The following is a 19923-nucleotide window of genomic DNA, read 5'->3' as shown; positions in this document are numbered from 1 at the left end:
AATAATTTTATAAGTTAAGTGTGCTTTGATATTAACTTACTCAAGTGACATTATGTCAGATATTACTATTAAACTCCAAGTAATTTACTGACAAAAAGCTGTTAAGCAGCTATCTTCTAGTCAGTAATGTTTTTCAGTTTATGAGAATCTAAGCCTTTTCTCTCTGGTATTTATACACTGTCTCCTGGTTTGGAGCCTGAGTGCTGAAGTCCTAAGTCCTTCAAAGAACCTTCAGTATTCATTAAGCTTGTAGATGAAAGGGAAATAAGCAGTTCTGAAATTTGCCCTGTGTGTCACTTTCTTTTGCATAAGGGAGAGATTTGATTGTACAGGAGAGCTATCTCTGCTTTTGCTCTTAGATAGTAACATTCAAAGGGCTTTTCTTGGCCTAAATAACGGGGTAGCAGGAGCTATAAATGACCTAGAGCTCTAGTAGAAACATTCTCTTGAAAGCCTGAAAGTACATATAAATCCATGTATACACAGAACAGATACTCATATGTGTATGTACATGTGCATATATATACATATACATGCAGAAGTCCAGCCAGACTGCAGGAAGAGGGGCAGTCCAGCTACCTCAGTTCACTGTGTAAAGCTGATGGTGTCTAAGATGCAGCAGAAAGACTGCTTTTTTCAATTCTTCTCTAAGTAAGGACTGACCAGGCGATGTGTTATTCTCACCTGTTCCCCTTTGCCACTCTGTCCTCATACTTTGGTAACCTTTTTCTAGCAAAGAAAGGCTCCATTTGGAGGGTCAGGATGTGGTGTTTTTCCCAGCAAGCTGTACTTGGAGCAAGTTTAGAAGGGTACAGGCAATGGGAGGGACAATGCCAAGGGAAGAGATTGACTTTATTTTGAGACATTGAAGGTTCCCTATGAGGAAAAGTGAAGATATGTTATGCAAATAGATTGTTGCTTCACTGAACCAAAACTGTTGGGGTACACTTTTCAATTTTTGTGGTATTTTTTCAGTGATGAAGCAGATGATAATAAGGGATTCAATGTTCAAGACAGTTTTTCTTTTTTTCTTGGAGATGAAGGTGAATTAAAGTGTTGCTTTGTCCTTGTAGTTATGCACAGAACAAACAAATGATCACTTATGTTGCAAGTATCCTTCTGTAGCCTAATGTGGATCATAGATGGGTGGATGATGGGAAGAAATTTTCTCAGAGGGATGAGTTTTGATGTATTATTAATCTCTCAACTATCAGAAAGCTTCATTTCTTTCTGCCAGGACAGTGGATTTCAGCCTGTGGTCCACAAGGCTGCAGGGGGTCTGTGACCTGTTCCTAAAGACTCAACAGAAGGTGAGAAAAGTAAACCTCTTGCTGGTAGGATTCAATTCCATAGGAGTTTGCACCTTCTCTGGAAATGTTAGGGGGCTACAAGGTTGGAAAAAAAAAAAAACACAACAACAAAAAACTCTGATGAATGATGAGAAAGCTAGATATACCTTCTGCAGTTGAAGATAGCTGAAGGAGCTATGGATTGCTGCTCTACTGTAAGGTCAGTCACTTTTTCTTCCAACAGGAACTTTTCCCTCCCTCCCCTTTGATCTTTATCTGATCAGGGTTCAGAAGTACAAGATTTGATAACCTGAACACAACGGTGTCATCGCTTTTTATGTAACCTCCGTTCTATTCTCTACCCCTCACAGAATCCCAGAACGATTAATTTTGGAAGTGACCTCTGGAGATCACCTTGTCCAACCCTCAATGCTCGAAGGGCTTGCTTAGGTGCTCAACACAGTGTTGCAAACTTACGTTGACAATTCCCCACCAAGAATAGCCTGCCAAGAGTTCAGCTATGGAAACAGAGTACTTCCTAGTCCTAACTATATAGTTAGGGCAACTTGGAGGTAGAGGTCCAAGATGTTTCGGCAAGTTGGCAGAGTGATTTAGTAGGGCCTTCTCTATAACTTAGGGAGTGGTCACACAGCAGAGTATGCATTTAAGAATAGCACTACAGGCACTGCACACAAAGATTATGTAACAGAATTTTTCTATTATGGTTATTGTGGTCTGAGTTATATTTCTTTCAAAAGACACAATCTGACGTAGTTCACAGCCCTGGAAAGCAAAGCAGATACTCGAAAAGTAGTGGACAGCTATTCAACAACTAACTGCACGTATCAGACTTTACAGAAAATAGTTTCTATAATTTTAAAATTATAAGAAAATTAAGGCTAACACAGGTCATGAGTTTGTTCACTTTTAGGTAAAGCAGTAATGAATTTGAACAATACACAATTATGTATATCTAGAAAGATCCTATTATGAGCAAGCATCCTCATGTTCATTCCTGTAATCCAAGGTGCTGAATTACAAGGTGTGTGCTACTAATGCTGGCCACGCTTGCAATGAATGAGCAAGGTGTCAGTTCACAGAATCTGAAGCCCCTTCGGGCAGCTGTTGGTAACCTCCCCAGCTGCTGGTTAGGTCTGCCATGTGCCCAATGCAAGGTACCAGCCCACTCAGGACCCTGGGGCATGAGGCCACAGAGGAAGGCTCTGAGCACTCTGCCAACCTCTTGTCTCACTGCTCAGCCTCCTGAGGGGCAGTGCCTGTCTCAGGTAGTTTGCCGCCCATGCCAGGGTGATGGTCAGCACCCAGAAGTTGATGCTGAAAGCAGGATCCCTGAGATGGAAATGAGGTAGTGAGAGGGTGCACCTCCTGCAGCTGAGAAAAATAAGGGCCGTAGAAGGTTGGACTTCATCACAGACATGTTTTCAGTGCTGAAAAGGAAGTTGTGAAGAGTTCCCAAAAGATAACAGCTGTGGCTATGTCGAATCCCAGCAGTGCATGCCAAAAACCCAGTGTGTGTTGCTGTGCTGCACAGGACATCCTGTTTTACCACAGTCCAGATTGCTGTCTTAATGGAGCTGTTCCCTAAAAGAGGGATGGCAGCCAAGTGGTAGACCTACCTGTGAGCTCTCTCTTTCCAGTGCTCTACAAGCACAAACCTTTATAAAAGCTTTCATACAGGAAAATGGCTGTTGGATCAGTGCTGTCTGTAATTAAGGCACGTTGCTGTAGGTGTGTAGCAGCTGTGGCCTAGTTAGGCTTTATGCTTTTATACTTGCTGCTTTTAGTTTGCCTCTATATTATTGAACGTAGTGGACATGAATTCTTCCCTGGATCTACCTTTTTTCTTGATGTGTGTACATATAGCTGTAGTAGCTGTAGTAAGACACGTGCTGAGAAAGGGCACCAAGGAGTTCTGTGTCCTAGTAACCAGCTAGGAGACTACTATTTCTGTACTTTTTTCATTTCAGACCCTAAGCTTTTCCAAATATTATTTTGAGCTGAAATAGTCTGTTCCTGATCTCCACTCACAAATTATCCTTCAATAAAAAAAAGTGAACAAAGCAAAAGCCAGCCTTTGAGCTATTAAAATAGATTTTCCCCCTTGTGGTCTAACCAAGTGATCCCTTTGCTCAACATAAGCATCCATGGCAAGGAGTGTGAAGCTGAGCCGGGGCCTCTCCTTGTTGTGTCTGCTCAGAAGGAGAAACACCCGTTAATTTTGAAAATGAAGATTATAAAAAGCTGGGAGCATGCTTGTAGTAGGTTAATTTTTTTTTCTCCCAACAAGAGCCTCCATACACACTCAAAGAGCAGGGGATGGCTGTCTCTGGGGTCCCTCGCAGCCCCCAGATGTGCCCGCAGGCCATGGGGTGTCATTTTGGCAGGGGGGATGCGAAGGGGCTGCGATGCCACCGCTGCTCCCCAGCTGCGGCCCTCCCCACCCAGGGACAGTTGGTGGGGACAGTTGGAGGCATCGGGCTGGCAGTTCTCCCCCAGCAGGGCCATTCCGGACTACATCCCCTCAAAAAACAGGGCGTGAGGCAGCCCCGGCCAGCAGTGATGGGGGTGCTGCTGCAGCTGCTGGTGCTGCTGGGTCTGTCGGGGTGCCCTTCCGCCCTGGGGGAGCTGCCTGGGGAGCTGCGCGTTGCTGCCAAATGGGTGGCGGTGCCGCGGCAGCTGAGCCCCCGGGCTGACACCGACCCCCCGGCCGACACCGACCCCCAGGCTGTGTCCTACTGGCTGGAGGTGGAGGGCCGGCCGCGGGTGCTGCGCCTGCGGCCCCGGCGGGGCCTGATCTCCCACCCCTTCACCTTGATCACCTACGGCAAGGACGGGACCCGCTGGGAGGAGCACCCCTTCGTGCAGGACAACTGCTTCTACCAGGGCAAGGTGCAGGGGAGCCCCGGCTCCCTGGTGGCCCTCAGCACCTGCGGCAGGGGCCTCCGTGGCGTGCTCTGGGTGGAGGATGGCACCTACGAGATTGAGCCCATCCCTGACGACCCAGCCTTCCGGCACGTTCTCTACCGCATGGAGAGGGCCAACGACTCCGTGGGTCCCACCTGCGGGCTGACCTCGGAGGAGATGAAGCACCAAGAAGTTTTGCTGCCACGGTTCAAGGCCCTCCGGGCTGTGCAGGAGGAGGAGGAAGTGGAGGAGGAGGAGGAAGAGGAGGAGACAGTGAAGGACTGGTGGATGCATGTCAGGTATGTGAAGATGGTAGTGGTCGTGGACAACGTGCGGTTTGTGAAGTCAGGCAGGAATGAATCTGAAGTCTTGAGGCAAGTATTAGAAATCATCAACATTGCAGACTCTCTGTACGAACAGCTTTCTATTCATCTGTTTCTTTTGGCATTGGAGATTTGGACTGAAAAGAACCCTATAATCCTTACAAACGACATCGGCAAGGCACTCGATAGCTTTAACAGATGGCGAAAATCAGAGCTGTCTCCACGGATGCGCCATGATTCTGCTCACTTATTCGCATATCAGCGCTTTGGTAGGAGGCTGGGATTGGCGTTTCTAGGGTCTGTGTGTGATAACCAGTGGTCAGCAGCAGTTTGTTCCTTCACTAATAGGAAGTTGTCCTCATTTATTGTCACATTTTCCCACGAGCTGGGCCATATTCTTGGGATGCGCCATGACACACAGCACTGTAAATGCAGACGGAAGAAATGCATTATGCATGAACACGATGTCGATACCGATGCATTCAGTGACTGCAGTTACAAAGACTACTTTGACCTGCTTTCCTCTGGTCTTGGCTGCATTCGTCGACCTCCAGCACCTGGCACTTTCTACACCTTGAAGCGTGAATACTGTGGGAATAAGGTAGTAGAAAATAGAGAGCAATGTGACTGTGGTTCACCATCAAGTTGCAGAAAGGATCCTTGTTGTCACCCAAACTGTACGCTTACTGCAGGTTCAGTCTGTGCTTTTGGAAAATGCTGCAAGCGCTGTCAGTTCCTTCCAGCAGGAACACTCTGCAGAGGAAGTACTGGCTACTGTGACCTGCCAGAGTACTGCAATGGGACCTCCCCTCAGTGCCCGCTGGATATGTACATGCAAGATGGAACCCCTTGCAAAGGCGATGCTTATTGCTATCAAGGAAAATGTCCTTCCCACAGTAGACAGTGCAAGCATCTCTTCGGCAAACGAGCCGGGGTCGCTCCTTTAGATTGCTTCAAAGCAGTGAATACTCGAGGTGACCGGTTTGGGAATTGTGGTATTCGTGACAATACCCAGTTTACAAAATGCAGTATTGAGAATATCTTATGTGGTAGGATCCAGTGTGAAAACATAAACAAATTGCCTGTCTTGCAAAGCCATGTAACGCTACTCCAAACCCCTGTTGAAGATAAGAAGTGTTGGGGTCTCGACTATCACCCAGGGATACCAATAGATGACATGGGGGCTGTGGAAGAAGGCACACCATGTGGTAGTGAAAAGCTTTGTATCAACAGGACATGTACCAGCTTGTCAGTGCTGAACTACGACTGCAACCTGACAATGTGTCACAACAGAGGAGTGTGTAACAGTCGTAAGAACTGTCACTGCAGCTATGGCTGGGCTCCTCCATATTGTGAACTGGAAGGACTGGGAGGGAGTGTTGACAGTGGACCCCCTCCACCCAGGAAGCTGTTTGAGGCAGCAAAGACAGGATTCATGGTGTTTAGCCTTGTTTTACTCTTTATTCTTGGAGTAACCCTTGCCACACGTTATAGACGGGAAATAATGGGATGGGTTTGGAAGAAAAAGGCCTGGTTCCACAGAAGACAGCAGTTGTTTGAGACAGTGGAAGTGCCAGCAGTTCCTAAGGAGAATGCCTGCTGGTGAGTCAGAATCTACCACAAAGCAGTTGCTGAAGACCAACAAGCAGTAGCTTTGGATGCTCCTTTGGAAATCTCCCTTGAATCTCCCAGCTGATAACTCTTCAAAACAATTCTTCAGCACATTCTGAATAGTTCTGATTTCATGTAGTATTATTAAAAGAAGAGTAAATGTTTTGTTTTGTTTTGTTTTGTTTTTTAAGCTAATAAAGACAAGCAATAAGGCATGTTGTTCTTTTTTTTCTTTCCACCCTGAGCCCCTAAACTGAACTAGTTAGGCAAGCTGTAGGGATAACTTTTATGCTTCATATCAACAGTTTACAAATGTAAACTTCTTGAAACAAGTGTAAATAAATTATTTGCTTCAATTTACTCCTCCATCTAGTGCTTTCTTCAGTTCAGGGGGAGAGATGTTTGCGAACATCTTGCTTCTGTCATTCATTAATAACCAAAGAGAAAAAAAATTGCTCTTGCAGTCTTCATTTAATTCACATTTGTGTCACGCAGGCAGGCGAGAAACATGTATTACGGTGAGATGCAGGTGTCTGTGGCATAAACTCTTTCAACTGTTTCCAGGGAATGGCCCTTCCGGAGGGAGGTAAATCATAGGGAACGGGTCTTCATTTTGTCAGACAGTAGAGAAGCATTACCCAGATCATGCCAGTAAGCATTACATTTCTGAACCATCGGATATACATCAAGAGTGTAGTGACACTAAACCTGACATTTCACAAGAACAAATTGTCTTTCTTTTCTGGAAGTGCTCCAGTGCCTTGATTGCTGGGTTCTTCTGAGAAGTGCGATGTGTTTTATGGTCGCTAAGAGGAGCCGTCTGTGAGGTTAAACAAGTTAACTGGATTTCTAAAATGTTTGGAACTATTATGCAAGTCTCCCCCACCCAGAATTCCTGCGATATCTGATAGATTTTTATCTAATGATCTCAGGTGGTTTCTCTTGGTTTACTACGTGTTTGCTTCTTAAGCTACTACTGAATGAGTCCTTGCAGCTCTACAGAGTGTCACGCAGAAGCACTGTAGGTTTCATTTTTTAACAGGAGATTAAATGTTTTTAACATGAAAAATACAAGAGATGTGGAAGTACCATTCAATAAGTTTTACTTTTATTATTTATATTATAGCAGTGACTAGATCTTTCAACCAGATCAGCATAAATAAGAGTCTGCAGTCCAGATTTACAGTGAAAACTTTATTTTAAAGAACTGGTGTTTCTGGATTAAGGACTATAATGCACTGACCTGCTACCAAATATGTATTTGGAAAACAAAGACCACATTTTTAGGAAACATTCTATAAAGGCAGGATAAGTACACTAACACTTGCAACATTAGGGAAGAAAGATGATGGTGCCTCTACAAATGATGATGTTAAACTCTTGCTGCCTCCCAAGTTATGACATTTGTGTTTTTAAAATACAAAATTTCCCTCTGCATTTTTTTAAAAATGATTTTGTTCTGCATCCAAAAATGGCTGATTACATGATGATTGGATGTGAAATACAAGGGATGTTATTCACAATTCTTCACAGCTTTTTGTCTAAAGGAAATGGGTCATTGAATTGTTATCTACATTTGTCTAGGGAAACAAGGTAACACACTGTTTGTTCAGCAGGCTATGCTTATTGTTTTGATACAATATGGATGGTGTTGATCAGATGAAGAAAATTTAACCCTGCATTTATGTCAAAAGACAAGAAAACAAGATAACACCCCAAGTCTATTCCTTATAACTAGAGACCTTTTTTGAGGGGGAGGGAAAGAGTTAGTTTTGGTTTGTTTTGTGGGGCTTTTTTTGTTTGGTTGGTTTTGGTGTTTTTTGTTGTTGTTTGTTTGTTTTTCCTCCCTCCTCGGAGAAATAACAATCTTAATTCAGGTGTGAGAACAAGGCATATGTGACAAACAAGGGGGATGTGGATTAGATGAAAGATGGAGATAAAAAGTAAGACGAGCACTACCCCCAGCACCTTGCAACTAGCTATGCACAACTGGTAAGTACTCACAGACATTTTTTTATATTGCTTTTTAAACACATAAACGTCAATGGCAAAAGTCTTAAGCTGCCACCTTGATGGCCTGCTGTTGTTGATTGATAATATACCATAAATTGCCAAGCATAGATCTATGCTGAGACTAGAGAAACACTCAGAGAGTTCTTATTTACAGACCTGCATACAGAAGATACAGAGGTCTAAATGAAAGCACAATTTAGGCTACAAAGCTTACTTGCATATGTAGTTTTGGAAGAGACAAAACAATAAATTGCTGTAGTTCCATTTTTCTCTATGCTTAAAGATTGATCTAAAACCCATGACTGTTAATTGGGAGAAGGCTTTCAGCAAGCTTTGGACTGGACTGTTTCTGTACACTTTTCTTCTATTTCTGCTTAGGCCACATGAGCAAGACAAACATGCATCCCAATAAACCTTGTCTATGTTTTATTAAATGTGTGAGTTCCCTCACTAAGGTTTTCTCCTTGAAAATATTGTTTCTGATTTCACCATAGCAACAAATGCCTTGATACTTCTGGTGGTTTGTTAGAAATATCCAGGACAACATAACTGTGGGAACTGGACTGAAACCGGTGTGAAACTGAATGCTGTGCCCAAAGGTTTAAGGGAGGGGTGTCAAACTCATTTTCACCAGTGTCCACATCAGCCTCGTGGTTGCCTTCAAAGGGCAGAATGTAATGTAATTTTAGGACTACAGTCCTAAAAGACTACAGTTCCGCCCCTCAAAGGCAACTGTGTCGCTTACATGGCCCCTTGTGAAAATGAGTTTGACACCCTTGGTCTAAGGAGTCCTCCTGTGGCAGACAAGTCCTGGTTTTGCTTGTCATTGAACATGTATGTGGGCCTCGAATGCTTGCCTCCCGCCTGCGAAGCAGGAATTCTAACACTCATTTTAGCACTAAGCATTAATGGTGTAGCATTAAGGTATGTGGCACACTCTTCATCTAATCCAGAGGTGCAGCACCCAGGCTGCTTCTCCCTACTAAATTCCAGAATCCAGAAGCGCAGGTAGTCTTGGAATGAATGCAGTCAAAAATATTTGTATTTGCAATACCTAACAAACAAATTGGTAGTATAACAATGATGACCAGAGCATCTGGTCCACATTTTCATCAGAAAAGATCCTGCAACACGTAGAGGTGGCTGTATTAACAGTGCCAAGCAGTCTGATGATTAAATTGCACTGGGCCTTGTTCGTTGTTCCCTGTTGTCTTTGTCTGTATTGTAGCATGTGCTACAATAGATAAAGTTTAACAAGTAAATCAATAAGGATAAATTTTGCATTGCTATCTTTTTGCTAGTAAACTAATGATTCAAGAGCTCCCTGAGGTACAGGAGCCCCAAGTTCAAGTGGCTCCTCTGTTAGGAGGATAACTAGGAGTTGGCATGGATGCTCCCTGTGCTACCTACCTGCATTGGGCTTCTGCTTCTGCCCATCACTGTCCGATCAGCTTTTCAGTTTGCTGTGTGGCCAGCTGCAAGGGCTGGGAGCAGGTCACACCCTCCGTTTCTCTGCTATGCCCACTCCAGCAACCTATCACCCGCTCCTTCACCTTCACGAACCCCCCTCCCGCCTGGGGGCAAAGCATGGCCAGGCAAAGGCGCTGTGTAGGGGCAGGGGAAGGCGCCTGCGGGCAGGGGGAGGCCGTGTTGTGCACCCGGGGCAGGCAGGGAGGGTTCCCCAGGCCCTTCCGCCTCTGCGGTGAGAGCCCATGGCAGGGGCACTAGGGGACCGCAGGGAAGCCGCGTCCCGCCGGCCGCCGGTCGCTCAGCCCGGAGGATGCCCGGCTCTGCGGAACCGGACTGGCACCTCTTTCCTTGGCACGGCTGGGCCGGCTGCAAGAGCCGGGCCCCGCGGGCACAGCCCGGTGCTGGGCCCGGGCGCGGCCTCACCCGCCGCCCCCAGGCCCGGGTGTCCGCGGCGAGCTGGGGCCGCCGGCTGGCAGCGGGGCCCCGGCCCCGGGCGGCGCGGCGCGGCCGGGTGCGGACTACAACTCCCAGCGCTCCGCGGCGCGGCCCTCCGGCGGCCGAGGAAACGAAAGCGGCCGCCCCGGGAGCCGACTTCACCTTTAGGCCGCAGCATGAACGGCAGCGTGGCGGGCGGCGGCTTTTCCGAGGAGGTCATCAGCCTCACCCGCAGACCCTCAGGTATCCCCGCCGGGCCCCGGTGCTTCCCGGGCCGGGCAGCCGCCCCGCGGCCTGCGGAGCCCCCGGCGGGGCGGGGAGGCCGGAGCGGGAGCGCGGGGGTGGTGGTGGGGGCTGCCCGGGGGGCTCAGCGGGCGCGGGGCGGCGGGAGGGAGGGAGGGTGAGCGGTGCCCGCGCCCCGGCACCGGCGCGGCAGCCCCGGGGTTCCCGGCCCCAGGGGCCTCCCCTGCCGCGGCGTGCCCTGGAAATGGCCCGTTGCGGATACGCCGCTGCGGGAAAAGCCGGTGACCTGCGAGAGGGAGAGCTGGCTGGGTCCGGCTTTGTCTTCGGCGAGAACAGCGGCCAGGAGCACCCGCTGCGGCTCTAGTCCCCTCTGAAACAACTCAAATCTGTTTTCCCCGGGACCGGCTGACTGCGGTGCAGCTCCTGTTGCTTTCAAGTGAGGTGCCAGGCGCTCAGCACTCAGCCGTGTTGGGTACCCAAAATTAGGGGGCATTTCGAAAGATGATAGTCAGAGTGATCGTACCCTATATCGTCAGCTTGTTGTGAGTCGCTGGGGTAGGTACAGAGAGGGCTTCGGGTTCTCGGTGAAGGAGGAGCCCTGGCTGGGGGGGAGAGGGAACTGCGCAGTCTGTGGGGCACTTTTTTGGCTTTGCTTTCCCTGTCACGGCAGCGAGTGCTGTCATGAAAGCCTGCAGACGCCTGCCTGCCCTCATATTTTCACAGGATTTATGATGCCATTCAGATCACCTTTCCAGAAGTGTGGCAAGTTAGCACCAAATGTACAGCGCCGGAACAAAATCCTGGCTCCAAAGAACCGCAGGCTCCAGAGAGGTTTTGGGGCTAGAGCTGTACTTTGGTGTGCAAGCCCTTCTCTTTAATTAAAACAGGCATGGAAACAAATGTGACAGCCGTTCAGTCCGCACGGCTGCTGGGTGCGGCTGCTCCCGGCCTTGGCTCCGCGCGCTGCCCGGGCACCCGCAGCACCCGCACCGCTGGCGTGTGTGCCATTTTGCTTTCGGCAGGGTGGAGGCAGCTCCCATGCGGGCCTGGGGTCGATCCTGACTCCCGTGCTAGCAATCGCAACCCCAAGGGTGAGCCTGATGGGCATCCCTCTGCCTCCCCTGCTCGCCAGAGTGGCCACCGCTCTGAAAATTGTGTAGCCCTGCCTGTGCAGCCACGAGCCCAAGCTAGTGAGGCCGTGCTTGTCAGTGAAAATTATTTGCTAAATGAAGCCAGTTCTCATGGGAAAAGTGTTTCCATACATTTGGGAACCTAAAGTTTTGAGGGAGGTGGATGGGATGTTGAGGGGCAGAGCTGAGGGGTCTTGAGTGTGGCCACAGCAATTTAAATCTGATTGTCACCAGCACCATTTGTCCCATCATTAAGGTGCACTGAGTATTTTTAGAGTTAGGTTTCTAACTACATCACTTGATTTGAAGGTTGTACAGCCCCTAATGACCTTTATGCATTTACCATTTGAATTATTAATTTCTGTGGAAGGAACAGTACACTTTAATGTGTAACGCATAGTATAATCCCATAATTTCTCTAATCAGAGTTTTGACTGCAACTTTTTAAAGTAGGTCTGATGCTAAGCATCTCTGGCAAAAGTTTGCTGAGGAGGTTAATGTGTTTACAGAGACAAAACAGGATGTTTATGTCTCTCTTTCAAATTTCCTTCTGAAGTACTAGGCTGAACTTAGGCAAAAAAAAATCTGGTTTTATGGAAAACTAAATAACTTAATCAGATCAATCTGCAATATTATTTGATTTATCTCTTCCTAATCACATTTTTTTTAATGTATTTTTGAGGAACTTTTTATGTTCCAGGTGGAGTGAATGAGGCATAGGGAGGTCTGTGGCCTCAGAGAGGGTCAGAAGTTTAACCAGAAGCTTTTAAAGCTCTGCCATTCTGCTTCTGGTCCCTTGTAGACAAGGGATTTAGTGCTCCTTTTCTCTCTGTTGCGCTGTGTCTCTTTCTACGTCTGCATGAGCTGAAAGGGGAGAATAGCACAGAGCTCAAGGGATGATAGGAAAGATATTTTTAGCCAGAGTGGAAGTTTAAGTGCTGGAAAGACAGTGAAAAAGCCTGTGAAGGCTTAACTTGGTCTGGCATGAACTGCTGCCTCTTTTTGTCACAAAGATCTGCTCCTGTCTCATGTTGCCTCTGCTGATGAAAGCTGTGACTTTTGATTGTTTTTCCAGTTATGGGTGAAGACTTGCAAAATGTATGCTTCTTCATATCTATATATATTGGGGGGGTTTTATATACATGAAAGAATCATTATACTCCGAAACTCTGATTTCTTCTTTCTGACTTTTTAATAAATGTTGATTAAACCTTAATTTTCTGTAGTATTGATTCCTCCTGTTCCCAGGTTATTAGCTTCATAGCGGATAATTTTTAGGTTTGTGGATTTTTTTTTTCTTTTTAATTCCCATCAAAGGGTGTGTTATTGTGCATAAGTGTCCTTTCTTGGAATAGATATTAGTCTAGCTGAAATATCAGTGTTTCTTCAATCTGCTGCTGCTTCCATTTTCGTCTTCGTTTGTCTGAAGCTGCCAGGAAGGGGAGGGAAAAAAAAGGTGTGGCAAGATTGCTGATAATATTTTTTTACTTCGTAGCTGTAGATGCACACTTAAAATAGCGTGACTCATCCTGTACATCCTTTGATCTCCTATGACTGATTTAAAATGCTGCTTCCTAGCAGGCACAAGGTGGTTTTACTTTCATTTGTAACTCTCCTTCTCCAAGTTTCTAGTCCCAACTTTAAGAGAAAGCAAGCAAGAAAGAGAAATTAAACAAATCAGCCTGGCTGAGCCTGGGGAGAACTTGCCTTTAGCTGTTCTTGACAATAGGTTTTGGATGACTAATTTATGTCACCAAAAAAAGGGTGTTGTGGGTTTGTTTGTTTGTTTGTTTTTTCCCTCCATTTACTTTGATTGCATATTTGATTTTTTTCCTTTGATCTTTCTTTTTTTCAGTTGTGAGCCTCTTCTTAGGGAATGTTTCCCACCCCTTGTCACCTATTATTATTTACAGAGAAACTTCGCTGCATGTGCAGTGAGGAAAATGCTCTTGTAACCTGTGTTTTTCCAGATTTTTAATTCAATTTGTTCTTCTGGATTTTGATGAAACAAGAAGTTTTAACCTTTAACTGCACTTTAATCCAGCAGCTGGTTCCAGCTAGAGATCTGTAATCAAGGCTTACTTGAAAGAACAGTAAGAAACATAGCAAAAATGTGAAGTGGACATAATTTCTGTTTACTGTATGTGTATTCCAGAGAACTGTGTCTTTATTTCCTGTCATGTTTTGAATTCCTAAAACAGAACAAAGTGATTACATACAATTTGAAGTAGCTGCATCTAAGCTCATCTTGTTCTTGGAGGCAAAGGACGCCGGTTCCAGCTCCTGAGATGTGGAAGGGGAGCCGTATGAGCTCCAGCTACCCCCGAGCTGGTGGCACAGCTCTTCTTGCCTGTTTCCTCATCCGTAGACAGGGTCTAATGCTCCTTGCCTTACCTAACTGTTTTGCAGCTCATGAAATGCTTGTCAGGCATGATTTCTTGTTGGTCAAAGGTAATTATTTACTATAGGCTCCTGTGAAATGCAGAATGCTTTCCTTTCCTGCTGTGCTGAAGAGGCATATTCCTGCTGAGGGCTGAAGCAACAGCTCAGAAACGGTGGCATGTCCCTCAGTATTCCCCAACACCCACCTGAAAACAGCTCATGGATGCTTTGTGGAATGCATCCTCTGGGCCTCCAGGCATTCAAGGTCTCTCCTCTGCTTTCAAGACCAGTTTCATGAGAATAACTTTTCTAGACGGTGATTGGAAAGGACAATGCAGATCTGTGTGCTGCGAGTTTTAGTACGGTGGAGAAGACAGGACAGCATAGGAGGATACAGACCCCAGCAACAACAAGAATGTCTGAACCTTTGAGCTTTTTCTCATCAGCTTTCTCTTTGGCTTACCTTAGGGCTGGGCTTCAACATTGTTGGAGGGACAGATCAGCAGTATATTTCCAATGACAGCAGCATCTATGTCAGCCGGATCAAAAAGGATGGGGCAGCTTACCTTGATGGCCGGTTACAAGAAGGAGATAAAATTTTAGCGGTAAGCCCTTTCTTCTGTTGCCCCGTGTGTTCTTGAAATGCTGTGATCAGTGATGTGATATGAGATGTAGGTTTGCCGTTGTAGTGCACAGAGAGGAAGGATGTGATTAATGCAATTAGATAGTGCTGAGCAAACTCCATGGATGAGCTCTCTTGGGGGTGGGGGGAGAGCTTTGAGCACTCAGAAGATGAGTGCCTCCACACATGGGCCCATCTCTTCTGCCTTCTTGATTTGCGTCACAAGCACTCCTTGATGCTGCATTGGTATTTCCTCTGTGACTTGCCTCCCCAAAGTTTTAGAATCCATCAGACCTTCTCTTGCTCACAATGGATCATCATTTACACAAAAAAGGTCTTCCGCCTCTAAGTTTCCATGTTTTGACTGGTAGTCAAAACCATCTCCTTTTGCTTACCAGGATTTTTAGGCTATAAAACTTGTAGGCCATAAAACTCTTCATTGCATCTCATCAGGAACATGACAGGCTGCTTCTCTTTTAAGAAAAATGTTTTAAAGTGACTGAGGTTCAGTGTCCCTAGTTCTTCAGACAGTTGGCAATCATACAAGACAATATGCTTTACAAAGTGATGAGTGAAGAAGTAGTCTCTCCTAGTGTGATATGTGATCTTTTAATACTCTTTAATTTTATTTTGTACTTGGTTATTGTGTTACACATATAATCATTTTAGCCTCTATAAATAGATTGCCTTGTACTAGTTGGAGCCTTTTATTGATCCATAAAATGATATTAAGTTAAACTGCAGAATATTATCCTGTCTTCTCTTGGCAGTTTAATATTTATGTACTTGAATTTGGGTAGTCTAGATATCAAGAGAGGCACTAGATGTGATCTCAGCAGATACAGCTAGGGGTAATGGGGATGAAACAGGAAAATTAGGATTGATATCTTTAGTTAGTGAATTAAATCAAGTAGGTTATAAAAACTTGTGCCACGAGAAATTATTTTAAATTAAGAAAAATGCTAACTTTCATGTGAATGCCAAATATGTATGCAAGTCTTTGTTTTATTACATCAGTATGTTTTTAAATATATGTTTACAAGACTCTTTCAAACAGAACATTTCAAAGGTAGACCAGTAGAGGGAACAATGTGGAAATGATGCTCATAATAGTAATTTTGCTGTAGCAGCTCTTTTATTTTCATTAGCTGTCAGAGTTACACCTTTGATTTGTTTCCAGTGAAGCAACCGCATAAGAAACTGCTATTGACACAACTCTTTTCTTATATTCTAGTTTTGCTTCTAGGTAGTTTTTTTCAGTACCTCTGTTTTTTGACTTGGAGTTTCTCATGTTACTTCTCAACATAAAAATGCATCTATAATATGAACGAATTAATGTGGATCTTGCTGATTGTAGTATCATGCCCCAAACACAGAATTTTGTGAAAGAGGAAGATTTTTATCTCCTGTCCTTCCTATGTTAGCCTGCATCATTAAAAATTTGATTTTTGCCCTTCAGCAACTGGTTCTCCTTTTCCTTTTTTGCTAGGTCAATGGCAAAGACTTGAAGGATTTGCGGCACAAGGATGCTGTGGAAATGTTCAGGAATGCAGGCTGTGACGTGTCTCTGAGAATTCAGCGCAGGGTATGTTTTACCCCTTTCTTAGAGTTATTTTTGGTTCATTTTAGACTGGTTTCTATGACTGATAGCTCTTTATTTCACTAGGCAGAAAAATACCATGTCCAGGTGCTCAGTGTGAATTATACATATAAATATTTTGTTTGAAATATGGCCTTCTCTAGCTGACCATGGCTGTTATCATCTGTGCATTACTTCTTTGTAACAGTATCAGTGCAGTGGTGAGTTTGGAGAAGTCCCCAGATCTTTATTTAGTTGGAGTATGGTGTGTTTTCTCACAGATCTCCTTTCTCAGAGGCAAAAGTTTGTCTGTGAGGACAGAATCTCAAGTTCTCCAGTTTTGTTTCAGAGACCAAAATCTTACTGGAGACAGAACTCCCATGTTGGTTTGGAGCTCATTGCTCATGTTAGTGTTGAGATGTGTGTGCAGCCCAGCACACAGGAACAAATGTAGGCTGCTATAGTTTAAATATACTGGCACCATTTTGGACATGGAAAGAGAGGAATCATTTGAACATCCCTGGCTAGCATTGACATTGACGAAGGAAATACTGATCCGTCTGAAGCATGCTGGTGGGAAGAGGTGGATTGAGGCCCCTTTTCTGCTCCCTTAATAAAAGCAGTAAATCTTCTGGGCCAACATACAGGGCAGGTGAGAAAAACAGAGAATTAGTGATGCCCTTTTCCTGGTAAAGACACCAGGAAATGTTGTGGTGCGAAGTGCATCAAGGGGTCACTGGATGTCATTGTTTTTGCTGTATGAGACATATGCAGCTCCAGCTGTTACAGTCCTAGTTGTCCAAGTGGCAGAGAAACGTGAGGGTGCCTGGTGGTGACTGGGTACCCTGCAGTCAAGCTTGGTCAGACCAAAGCTTTTCTAAGCCTCCCCTGTGTGGAGCATACAGGTACCTAGGAAAACTATCTTGTACATCCCTAAAGAACCACCTGGTCCTGACACAGAACTGGGGGTTCTCCTGTGATGGGCTCTGACGTAAATACTTTTTTTTCCTTGTAGTTGCAGCCACAAAATGGCCCTGTGGGTCATCGAGGTGATGGAGAATCAGGTGGGCTTCCTCTAGCAGCTGTTCTTGTGCCAGGCCTGGCGCTGGCTGCGGCAGCGGTCTGGATCTTGCTGAGGTATCGGCAGCGGATGTGAAGAGTTCACATTTTGGATATCACTGCGTATTTTACACAGCTATGATGTAATTTAAAGATAGAGAATCAACGATCTTATCACAGACTGATGTCAAAAAGGATCATTGCCTATCGTAAAGCTGCTGCTGATGTTCTTTATATATTGATTTTGTTCCAGGGTGGATAGAAGCAGAGAGGAAAAGAAGAAGGGAGATGACTATGTTCATGTATAGAGTGGGATAGCTCTATTTTTGACTAATCTGAGGAGGTTTTGCCATCTGCCTCTATTTTGCACCATGAACTTTCAAGCACACTCATCTATTTCATGTTTTAAGATGCAATTTTTGGCTAAAGGGGGTGGTTTTAAATCAAAAACATTTACTTGAGGCTTTGCCTTGTTTTCACTGAATTTTTCTTGAACCTGATGATACCTGTCTGAACCACGAATAAAGAGGAGCAATGTGGAGGGTATTATTTTTTTCCATTGAATTTTTGTTGGTTGTTGCTAAATAAATGCCTTAAGAAAAATGTATAAAATCTAATCTGTGATTTCACAGGTGAAATCATCAGTGTAGCTGCTGATTTAGCAGTAATATGCAGTATTCATGAGGTATTCCAGTTCTGGAAAGACAGAAGATAGCGTACTGCTAGAAAAAGACCTTGATTGTCAGAATGACTGCTCATAGTTCTAAGAGTTCTAAGTTCTAAGGTCAGAGTTCTAAGAGAAAGCTTTCCACAAAATGCGAGCATACTGGAGAGAGACAGGCCAACAATTGAATCACAGGGATGAATAGTGGTGAGAGATTTGGACATGCTGAAGCTGCAGTGGGGTCTTTAAATTAGTGGTGAAGGAGTAGTCCCTCCATCTGTCAAGTGGGTTGAAGTCTGCATCTTTCAGGTTAAAAGGCCATTTGGTGGGTTATTTTGGGGGAAAATACTTTATGTAAAGTTTTCTGTAGCAGCTAACTTGCTTTCCACGGTCAGAAAATCTTGTGATGATTGAAAGGGAGAAGCCGAGAACGGGCTGGTATTCTCTTGGATATTGCTTGTTTGTGAAGATGGATGTGATGTTCAGGAGGTACACTGACAGGTCAGGTGTAAGCCAGGCTGAGGCTTAGTGAGTAAAACAAAAGGGAGAGACCCTTGCTCTGGAAAGCTTGTTGCTGAATTTGCCTGCAGGGTCTCACCTCCTTGCTGTGATTTGGATGGTTTTAAATGCCCCAGCTGACATGAGCTCTGCTGGGTGAGACCTGTTTCTCTTGTCTTTGTAAAAGAAAAGCAAAATGCATGATCTGGTCTGTCTGATGCCAAAAAAAAAAAAAAAAAAGAAATCACATATGCAATATATGTATTCAAACAAAGAAAAACTGGTGTTGTGGTGCTTTACTTATCTTTATTATTCTAGTAGAACATTGCTGATGTATTTGAAATAGTATTCCTGCTGTCTGCTGGAAACAGAAATGGTGTGCTGCTACACATGACATTCCTAGATCACCAGGGGGTTTCAGAGCACATAGACCACCAGAAACCTTGCTTTGGCTTGTAAGATGCTCTAGTGTGAGGGGAAGAGGAAACAGGAGGAATTTTGCTTGATGTTCTTATGGAACGCTGGGAACAGACTTGAGGTTTGGTGCACATATATTGGCGTTGGATGGCCTGGGCTGATCCATGCAGTGACTTGCCCTGGCCTGCAAACCAGTTGTGCCTGTAGCATGAGGGCTGCTGCTCGGACAGATCTTTGCAGGTGCAGCATGAACCACCTTGCTTGTCCACGACCTGCTCTGAATGTTTGACTGTGGTGTCTACATGGAGCACACGCGTGCATCAAGGCAGATGATTACATCTTGATGCCATTGCATCCCTGCCGTCAGAATAAAGATATAGACAGTAAGAAAAAGGTCTGTCTGAGACAAACCTCTTGTTTGAGGACCAGGCATGTTTGGACATGTTTGCCATCATTGTTGCAGGCAGTTCATTACTGGGGGGGGATTATATCCAATGCCCCGGTAACCGATGTGGCTTACTGAGCAAGAAAAGGCCCTTCTGGTGCATACTGTTCCTTTGGATTTCTTTTCACAATTACTGAATAATTTTTTAATACCACAGCATTACCTCAGTGGCTTTTCCAGAAGTCTGAATAGTAGTTTTTACTTGGAATTTAAACCATCCAGTCTAACCCTCAGGAACACCTTCCTGTGTCTACTGCCTTCAAACCAGTGTCTGAGGAGTTCCAAACAATCGTTTTTCCAATGACCAGCCACCTCTTGTCTCATTTATTGACAAAATCTGTGTGGAAACTATACCTCAACCCAAACTGTCCTGTGAGCTGTGACTCATATTACTTTGTCTCAGCAGCTGTACTGTCTCACCTAAACTTTGTGTGTTTTCCAGAGTCTTTTCCACCATGTGGTTTCTGTAGCCTTGAGTTTCATCTTTACACTGAACATCGTTTATACATTTTCTGTCATTGCAGAAGAAATGAATTAAAAAAAAACCACCTTGTAATGAGGACAGCTTGTAAATGCAAGTGATCAGAGAAAGTTTTAGCTTTTGTTACAACTTAAATCTCTGGGTTTTGAAAAAAAAGATAAGTTGAAATCTTGAAGACAAACATAAAAAAGCATCGTAACTGTTAATTCTAAGTTTGGGTTTTTGAGGACTAATTTGCCATTAATACTGATGGCAGCTGAAAGTCTTAGATTTCCATGTTTCTCTCCCATTCTCATCTGTTCCCTCAACCTTATTGTGAACTTACTAACCTGCTGAA

The 19923-nt window shown here is 44.8% G+C and overlaps 2 protein-coding genes across 3 annotated transcripts; both read left to right on the top strand.

Moving 5' to 3' along the window:
* Window positions 1-3869: 3869 nt before the first annotated feature.
* On the top strand, window positions 3870-6357 carry ADAM20 (ADAM metallopeptidase domain 20; the record flags this gene model as incomplete). Its single annotated transcript, XM_082058757.1, has 1 exon — window positions 3870-6357. The coding sequence occupies one exon, from the start codon at window positions 3870-3872 to the stop codon at window positions 6141-6143; it is 2274 nt and encodes a 757-aa protein (XP_081914883.1). The 3' UTR covers window positions 6144-6357.
* Window positions 6358-9746: 3389 nt separating this feature from the next.
* On the top strand, window positions 9747-17627 carry SYNJ2BP (synaptojanin 2 binding protein). Of its 2 annotated transcripts, XM_082058423.1 has the most exons (5): window positions 9747-10309; window positions 14290-14426; window positions 15933-16028; window positions 17038-17159; window positions 17335-17627. In XM_082058423.1, the coding sequence occupies exons 1-5, from the start codon at window positions 9874-9876 to the stop codon at window positions 17387-17389; spliced, it is 846 nt and encodes a 281-aa protein (XP_081914549.1). In that variant the 5' UTR covers window positions 9747-9873; the 3' UTR covers window positions 17390-17627. The 2 variants fall into 2 exon arrangements, with proteins under 2 accessions (XP_081914549.1, XP_081914550.1); XM_082058424.1 differs by having other exon boundaries at window positions 9757-10309; window positions 17038-17627.
* The last annotated feature ends 2296 nt before the right edge of the window (window positions 17628-19923 follow it).

This window comes from Streptopelia decaocto (genome assembly GCF_964273445.1).
Source record: "Streptopelia decaocto genome assembly, chromosome: 7".
Classification (NCBI taxonomy): domain Eukaryota; kingdom Metazoa; phylum Chordata; class Aves; order Columbiformes; family Columbidae; genus Streptopelia; species Streptopelia decaocto.
This window is presented reverse-complemented; position numbering and strand designations above follow the sequence as displayed.